Source organism: Bipolaris sorokiniana (assembly GCF_000338995.1).
Source record: "Bipolaris sorokiniana ND90Pr unplaced genomic scaffold COCSAscaffold_9, whole genome shotgun sequence".
Classification (NCBI taxonomy): Eukaryota; Fungi; Ascomycota; class Dothideomycetes; order Pleosporales; family Pleosporaceae; genus Bipolaris; species Bipolaris sorokiniana.
In genome coordinates, this window is record NW_006911903.1 from 1,717,191 (window position 1) to 1,726,533 (window position 9,343).

General features: G+C 36.9%; 2 protein-coding genes across 2 annotated transcripts; both read right to left on the bottom strand.

The window, feature by feature from the left end:
- Nucleotides 1-4,832: 4,832 nt before the first annotated feature.
- Nucleotides 4,833-5,094, bottom strand: COCSADRAFT_38216 (uncharacterized protein). Its single transcript, XM_007702915.1, has one exon. The coding sequence runs from the start codon at nt 5,050-5,052 to the stop codon at nt 4,843-4,845; it is 210 nt and encodes a 69-aa protein (XP_007701105.1). The 5' UTR covers nt 5,053-5,094; the 3' UTR covers nt 4,833-4,842.
- A 4,043-nt stretch (nt 5,095-9,137) lies between these two features.
- COCSADRAFT_161864 (uncharacterized protein) lies at nt 9,138-9,320 on the bottom strand (the record flags this gene model as incomplete). Its single annotated transcript, XM_007703351.1, has 1 exon — nt 9,138-9,320. A coding segment is annotated over one exon (183 nt), but the record flags the coding sequence as incomplete, so codon positions are not given.
- Nucleotides 9,321-9,343: the final 23 nt, after the last annotated feature.

Consider the following 9,343-nt stretch of genomic DNA (forward strand, 5'->3'; position numbering starts at 1 on the left):
CATCACAACCATCCCAGGGATGGCAGGGAAGTAAGGGATGGCAGGACCAAAGGCAACGGATATAAGAATGGGTTGGATTTCATTATTACATTCGTTGTGGTCAACTCAAATTGTACTTTCTTACTAGTATCTTTACTTAACAAGATTGTCACAAGTTAGTCTATCAAATAGATTAGTCTTGTCAAACCCTCCTTAAGCACGCCAACTCCACTGCATCGCCAGACAAGCCTCACGGAACACTAACGTAATACTCACCTGCCTTAGTGCGGACCAGGATAGAGAAGTATAGACCCTTACCCCGTGTAACACTATCGTCGGCTAATACTACTTGTATTAGTATCTTCTTGTTCTGATAGGGTATGTTATTTCTTTCTACTACTCGTGGCGATATAACGGTTCGTGCTACCCTACTATTTATAAGCGCTAATACCTTATGTCTGTCTATAAGTACTGTGGCTTTTAATTGTAATTCTTTTGCTCCTACTTCCTGTACTTGTCTAAGGGTTGTTTTTAGGACTGCCTTTGCCAGCGTAACCTTGTCCCTAGTAGCATCCTAGTTTTTTAACTGCCTACTTCCCTTCTTTTTTAAGAAGTAGCCTTCGCCTACCTTGGCGGAATAGTGTATCGTATACTAGTTATTGTAGTAGAAGCTCTAATGAATATTCTTATAAGGTGTCTTCTGTTGCGTGGTTCTCTTCCTTAGTTCTAGCTTCCTACACTTATGAATTAGGTAATTCTTTGCCTTATAAATGTTCGCTAGTAGGGTGCTATGGTAGTAGTTATCTACCTATTAAGTATTCTTAAACTATTATTAGTATATAGCGCATCCTTTCCTATAATGCGTCTATAGGAGTTTACTATGCTCTGCTGGCGTTTCCCGTGCTTAGGCTCTATATATTCTATAGTTTTTTACTATACATTCTTCGGCGGAAATCGTGCTATGGTAGTAGTCGTCTACCCTTCTAGCTTTCTGTCGCTGTTCCTTATAGAATTAGCAATTGATCGTGCACTTAATCTAGCACAACTCTTCGTAAGCTTCCTTTTCTCTAGGCTGGTATATGTGGCAATACTATACGCGATACTTATTATGCTATAAATTAGTATAGTAGTAATCGTTCTCGTTGTCTTTAGTTTCTTCTCGCTTCCTTAAGTGATAATTATACTGTCTTGGGTAGTTAACCTAACATAGGCGCTTGTATTACTTTATCTGTTCCTTGAACGTCTAAGGTATCTTCTTATTATTAGGTTTCTTAAACTTAGATTATTTCTAAGCAGCCTTATAGGTAATTTTATCTACTTAGGGTCCTGACATTATAACTCGTCTATTAATGTTATAATTATTAGCTTAATGTGCATTAGTTCTGCAAATCTAGCACTATTGGTTTCTTAGGCGGCGTAGTACTTCGGCCCTTTTAATCTGCTAATCCGTTGGTAGTAGTGCGTCCTACTTAAAGTCTTAGAGTCCTATTATCTCTTATACTAGCTTAAAGGCCTTATTAGTGGCTTATCTTACTTCTTCGTATAGGTCTAGGTCGCTGAGGGTTTTATCTAGTTCCTTAGTTAGGTATGGTGTTAGTATCCGAATCATCTCAATCTTTACTACTCCTAACTTAACTTTGTTTTCTAGGTAGTCTCTACGGAAGTGTCCTGACTTCCTGTATTGGAGATATACTTTGTTATTATAACGCTTCTAGCGTTCTTTCTTAGAAAGGCCGTTGTTAAACTTTCCTCAGGTATTATTCTTATTCTTAGGCCTATCTTGTACTTTACCAGTTATATACGTGTCGCCGTCTTTATCCTTATAGTTACGTTGTCGTTAAGGGTTGGCGAACGGGTAGCGAGGTTAATCTCCTTTCCTAGCCTGGTTTCGTTCCTATAGTCTTATGTTAATTCTTATTACTAACTTAATTAGCGCGTATAGATCCTTCGGCTTGTTGTAGTGTATAAGTTTATTCTTAATTATTTTCTTTAGACCTGCTTTGTATGTTGTTCAAAGCGCCGAATCGTTCTAATTAATTCGTACTTAGTATTACTTAAACTTAGCTGTGTATACTAATACTAACTTAGTCTGCTTTAGGCGCGAGATTACTTTCTCTGCCTAGCTTTTAGCGTCTACCTCCCTAAAGATGCGTCCTGTAACGGCGCAGGCAAGACTACTCGGATCAGTATCGGCGGTAGTGTCACTCAGAGGCATATGGGAGTGCGTGGGACATCAAACGAGCCTTAATTCGAATAGACACCTATAGGCCTTGTACGAAAGGATATCAAAAGTCTACAGAGCTAGCTACAGGGAGTGTCTCCTTATATACTTATCTTAGTCGGATCCGAATCGGATCCGACCTCACAACGAGTGGTTGATGAAGAGGGCGGCGAGTACTACCTCCGATCCGGCTCTGGGATTGGTCCGATACATGGCGAAGTTGTAACATCGTTACACGTCCTAGTTCTTCCTTAAAGTTGGCCTAGCTGCTGAATAAGGCGCGTATCTTGTCCTTAGTGCCCTTATTTAGCATATTAGCTAAGAAATCCTCTACGTAAGGCTGCATCTAACTAGCTGCTCTTCCTTTTATGTAGATGTTAGCTATAAGAATCTTTTTCTCATTGTTAGGTACGTCGTTGTATCTACAGTATAAGTCGATGTTAGTAAGGAACGTTTATAGTTTAGTGCGACTTCTATTATACTTATCTAGAGTTGCTATCTTAGGTTTCCTAATAGGTTTTTCGTTTAGCGTGGCCATTAACTGGCTCGTGAGCTAATTAACTATTTCCTGTAGGCTGGCTATCTATCTTGCCTGAATTATAGTTTAGTGCCTAAGATTCCACAACTCTCGTAAGTTGTAGGCATCCTCGTCTATCTTATCGTCGCTTAGAGTCAGCATCTCGTCGTTAAGTGCTAGGTTGGGCACTAGTCCGGGACCCTAGACTAGTCCACTGGCGCTGCCTTAAGATCCTGAGTAATTATATGCTATTTTAAATCTTAATTAGGCGTTCTACTATTAATCCATCTAGTCTACTAAATCCGTGGGTGGTTAAAGTGTTACATAGGGTTGGGTGCTGATACTTCTCTAAGCTCGATCTGGGTTAGGGCGAGTAAGGATGTGTAAATAGCGCCGTGAGGTAGTTATCTGGTGATGCAGTGGAGTGGGCGTGCTTATAAGATAGATAACAATAGGTTTAATAATTCCTAATCTATATCGAATAGACTAATAAGTATTAATCTTGTGAAGTTAAGTAACTAGTAAGAAAGTATAATTTGAGTTGACTACAACGAGAGTAATAATGAAATCTATCTATCCTTATATCCTTATTGCTTCTAGTCCTGACATCTGGCCAAGCCCTTAACATCTCTGATGTTACTGGCATCTCCAGATGTCCTAGCATCTCCTGAGGGTCTGGCATCTCCAGATGTCCTGTCTTGGCGAGATGCCAAATCACGTGATCAGCGCCCCGCGTTGATCATTACCTTCTGACGTGGACGTCCATAGGCCTTCCGCCGTCTCGTCATTTGTTAAGGAGAGAATCCTTCTTGTTACTTGTAACAATACCCTGTGTAACACTTTAACCACCTACGGATCTAGTAGAAGGAGGATTAATTAGCAGCGTCCAAATAAGATTAAACTATGTTAGGAAATTTAAGCGAATATATTTATATTCTAGGCTTAGTGCCTAAGAGAGATGTTAACATAACTAGTAGTACCTAAGAGGGAAATAATAAGCCGGCGGTAGGGAGCTCTAAGTACGAACTCGTTAATCTTAGACGTAAGAGCTAAACCTAAGCATAGTAGATAGCTAAGTTATAGAATACGATTAACTAACTTATAAGCTAATTAATAGCTACTCTAAACGAGAAACTACTTAAGAAGCTAAAGATAGTAACCTTAGAAAAGTATAAAGGGAGTCGCACTAAGTTATGAATATTTCTTACTAACATTAACTTATATTATAAATTTAATAAAGTATCTAATAACTAGGAGAAGATTCTTATAGCTAGCACCTATATAAAAGAACGAGCGTTAAGCTGGATGCAGCTATACGTGAAGGACTATCTATTAAATATTAAAAATAGAGGAATAAAGGACGAGACGCGTGCCTTATTCACTAGTTAGGCTAAATTTAAGAAAGAGATAGGATATATCTTTAGGGAAGTAGATACTTAGAACTAGGTAGAGAAAGCGATAACTCGCCTAAAGCAGACTAGTTTATGTTGGAATAAGGAGGGTGCTACTTGTTCTATAGCTAGCTCAGAGGTAGAGTCGTCTACTTGTCTAGCGATAGACTCAGAGGTAGCGAATCGATAGGTTCTAGGGTGAAAAGAAAGAAATAATGCTAGGGGAGAGAGATTGAAGAATTAGATTGATCCGATCTTATCTTGTTATTCTGCACTAGTAGTCTGCTCTATGCAATCTACTCTGCTTTCTATCTAGTATTCCTATCACTAGTATTTATACTAGCTAGTAGCGATAGATTACGTTATATACACGTAATCTTTATTTATCTCTTACGCTACTAATACACTCGTGATACACTAGTAGTATAATAGTATAGATCGCTAGGGTATAGCGATCTAGTCAATTGATAGATCGATCTTATTAGAGATTAGTGTTACACGGGGTATAGGTCTATACTTCTCTATCCTGGTCCGCACTAAGGCAGGTGAGTATTACGTTAGTGTTCCGTGAGGCTTGTCTGGCGATGCAGTGGAGTTGGCGTGCTTAAGGAGGGTTTGACAAGACTAATCTATTTGATAGACTAACTTGTGACAATCTTGTTAAGTAAAGATACTAGTAAGAAAGTACAATTTGAGTTGACCACAACGAGAGTAATAATGAAATCCATCCATCCTTATATCCTCATTGCTTCCAGTCCTGCCATCCCGTCCATCCCATTTTCTTGCTCCTTGGCGGGATGTCTGTGATGGCATGCCATCCCTAATCCCATTGCCATCCCATGCTTGGCGGGATGTCTTGTCTTGGCGGGATGGCACATCACGTGACCCCAGGCCCCGCGATGATCATTACCTTCTGACGTGGACGTCCATAAGCCTTCAGCCATCTCGTCATTTGTCAAGGAGAGGATCCTTCTTGTTACTTGTAACAATTAGCTGAGTAGCTTATATCTCTAACACGCCCCTTTAAGCTAGGCAGCTAAGATCTAAGATATATCTATTAGATTTGCTTATAATAGAAAATCTCAAATCTTCTTAGGGTTTATTGCCTTCGTAAGACAATTAGCTAGTAGGCAGCTAGTATTATAATATTATAGCTAGATCTGTTTAGTCTCTACCTTCTCACGCACGAAATAGTATTAAATATCGATATATTTAGTTCTAGCGTGGTAGGTAGAATTTTTAGATAGCTGGATCGCACTCTAGCTATTAGAGTATATTATAACAGTTCTATCTAATAGTATATCAAATAGTTATTTAATTTCTTTAATAAATTAGATTAGATAGATACTCTGTTTAGTTAATTCGCGGTATGCTATGAATTCGGCTTCTGCGCTCGATAGAGCCACTATTAGTTATAGCTTTAATAGCTATAAAATCGTACAGTAGTTCTTGTTTAGTTAAAGTAAAAATATATATCCTGTCGTAGATCTTTAACTATTAAGATCGCCGTCTTAATCTGCATCCATAGATCTAATCAGCTTAATCTAATCTAATCTAACTAATATAGATTAATCTAACTTAATAGATCTAGCTTAGGAGTTAGCATTAAGTTGGTAGAGTAGTCCGATCTGCTTTGATTGAGATAGATATCCCTAGAGGTGATTAAGACTACTAAAATGCTCTAGACTTAGATTAGCCATAAATCTAGATAGAAGATTAACTGCGTAAGTAATATCTAGCTAAGTAAAAGTAGATAGGTAGATTAGAGAGCCAATTTATTGTTGAAATAGATTAGTATCTTTTGCTATCGCTATCTAATCGTTTTTGCTAAGCTTTGTGCTATATTACAGAGGTATTTACCTTAGTTTAACGTTCTCTTTATTAAAACGAATAAGTAGCCTTTAAAGATAGCTCTCTTAGGTAATGTAGATCGATCGATCTAATTTAATAATTTAGATACTAAGAAACTTAGATATATTACCTAGATCTTTAATCTCTAGATCTAATATATCTAATAGATCGCGGAATAGATTCTTAATCTTTTACTCTTTTTCTCTAAATATAAGTAGATCATCCACGTAAGTAGCGATTATAATCTTCTAATTGTAATTAATATATATAGCTGTATTAATAGATAGAGATTAAAATCCTAGTTAGCCTAGTAGGCTTACTAGTAGCTTCTACTATTATCTACTAGCTTATTTTAATCCGTATAGTGCCTTGTTAAGTAGGTAGACGTACTAAGAGTATCATAGATCTAAAAATCCTTCTAGTTGCTCGATGAATATTATAGTATCGATAAGAGCATTTAGAAAAGCTTATTTAATATCCTAGCTTTAAATAATCCAGTCTTAAGCTGTAGCTATCGCTAATAGCAATCTAATAAGATTAGGCCTAATAGTATTAGCGAATATTTCTTAATAGTTAACGCTAAATTCTTATTAAAATCCTTTTACTACCTAACAAGCTTTAAAGATATAGATATTATTTTATTGGTATTTTCAGTTAAGTACCTAACGATCTTTAAGAACTAGATAGCTAGTAGGCCTTGGCACGAGCGTCTAGGTGTTATTCTTCTATAGTTAATCTAGCTCTTTCTATATTACTAATAGATATTAATCCTTATTAGCGTATTTAAGGACTTAAGCGTAGTTTTTTAGATCGGTTATATCCTTAGAGGTAAATAAGATCTCCTCTAGGATAATATTCTCTATAGAAACTTTAGTAGATAGAGCTAATACGGCTGTTCTAGCTCTATTCTTGATTAGAACGATTAGATTCTTTCCAACTGTTCTCCATTGATTGGTGGATTGATTGGTGGATTGATCGACGTTTTGATCAATTTTTAACGTCTTTATCTAATCTCTCTTCGGATGGAGATTTTAATTAGTTTCTTAATTAATTTCTCGATTAATTTCGAGTTACGATTCGTGATCATAAGCTTAATTATTAAACACTCCTTTAAGGATTCTTACATCTCTTGCAGTTATAATCTTATTCGACTTTAGATTAATTAGTCAATATAGATTACTACTAAGATAGCTAGTAAGATAGTATAGCTGGACTTAAGAATCAAGTTTGCTAACGAATTCTTTTAGCTCTTTTTAATATGCTAGAGATCCCTAGAATTTAATATTACTAATATTTAGCTTATATCCATATTTAGTTTTAAATAGTATTTAAAAGCTAATAGAACTATATAGCGTTCTATTATATAGATATACTGCTAAGAGTAAGGCTTCTGCCTATAGCTTATTTAGCATTTTAGATTCAAATAGTAGAGCTCTAATCTTATCAAATAGTATTCAATTAATCCGTTCAGCTCCACCTTTGCCTTCTAGATTAAATAGAGAGGTAAATCAGAGTTTAAAACCTTTTCTATTTAAGAGCTTCTGCAGATCTTTCGTATTCAGCTTATTATCTAATTAGATAAGCTTAATCTACTTTAAATCCTATACTTCAGCTCGTTTAATAAAAGCTTTAACTAGTGTTATAAGCTCTAATCTAGATGTGAGAAGATCGACTTCTAGATACTTAGTATGGTAGTTAAGAAAGGTTATGTAGTACCTATAGCCCTTATTCGTTTTTAGCTTAATAGGCCCTCCTAGATCGCAGTAGATAAGATCGCTAAAATCATTAACTAGAGTTGAGATTAGATCTCTACTTATCTTACTAGCAAATTTACTTTTTAAGCATATCTCGCAATTACTAAATAAGTTACTAGTCTTAATATTTAATTTAATACTATTAGTATTTTCACGAAGCTTATTTAAGCTTGTCTTTCTAATATGGCCGAAACGTCGGTATAGTAGAGATATCTAATCATTCTAATTACAGTGGGGTGACAAAAAAAAGTCCAAATCCAAAAAGTTATCGTTTTTAAACATTTATTACTTTATAACTAGAAAAGCTATTCTAAAACGGGTTAATGCATTTTAAAGCCAAGATGTCCTAGTTTAGTATAGGGTAGTCACGTGACTGTAAGTCAGCCTTTTTGTTAGCTAAAATAAACCGAAAACCGCGTGCTTTAGAAATCTATAGATATTTGTATTTTTTTCGCGCTTAAATTTTTAAGTTTTTTAAGATTTTATTATATATATATTACTGTGAATACGATCTATATCATGTAAAGATATAATATATCTATATATAGTATAATAAAAGATATAAATAAAAGTAATTTATAAGTAATAAAAGAAGATAAATAATAATATATTAAAGCTAGTACTTAGTATACCACCCCTTAGCTTCTACTACAGCTCTATAACGTCTTGGCATAGATAAAATACAGTTATCTATATTCTTTTGCGGAATAGCCTACCACTCTTCTTTTATTGCAGTAATAAAAGTATTAATACTTTTACTATTAATCCTAGCGCCTAAAGAGGTAGTAGGCCTTTTATTTAGCCTATTTTTAAGTAAACTCTATACGTTTTTAATAGGATTTAAATCCGGACTATAGGCTGGATGGGCTGCAACTTTAATATGGTTTCGTTTAAACCAGCTTTCAACGTTTTTAGTGTTGAAATAAGGAGGGTGCTACTTGTTCTATAGCTAGCTCAGAGGTATAGTAGTCTACTTGTCTAGCGATAGACTCAGAGGTAGCGAATCGATAGGTTCTAGGATGAAAAGAGAGAAATGCTAGGGGAGAGAGATAAGGATTGGATTGATCTGATCTAGTAGTCTGATCTGTTCTTGTAATCTGCTCTGGTTTCTATCTACTAGCTATGTAAGGGGCTGCGCTCTAGGGAGCAATCGCGAGGTATACAAGAGGTTGTATTCGATGAGGAGCTAAGCTCCCAAGCTACGTAGCTGTCTATATACAAGCTGGTTACCCGAGTAACAATCGGACCGGTGAAGTCTAGGTGCACGAGGCAGCTTCTGGGTCCTGCGGCTGTCGTCTGAACGTCGTTCGGGCGGTGCGCAGAGAATCCGGGTGCTCGAGACAGCACCCGGGTTCTGCGAGTAGGCCGAGATTCCATCGAGGAGCTATCCAAAGGGCGTTCAGCCCGTTACAATACCCCCCTCCTTAGGGTGATACCGCATCGCCTCTCCGAAACCCTTCCGGGAGGCGGCCCTCGCTGTCTCGTTTGGTCTCTGTGAACGCTTCCCAACGATCTACTGCCTCAGCGTCCTCTAGTAGCTCCGCTGGTTCGAGCGTCGTTCGGTGGAACCCTTTCACTTCACCTCGTAGTATACGCTTACGCCCTCTCCTACGGCGGCGTACCTCTTCTG

Bases quoted from the DNA above. Each gene is read 5' to 3' on its own strand.
- COCSADRAFT_38216 (XM_007702915.1), bottom strand. From the start codon at position 5,052: ATGGCTGAAGGCTTATGGACGTCCACGTCAGAAGGTAATGATCATCGC.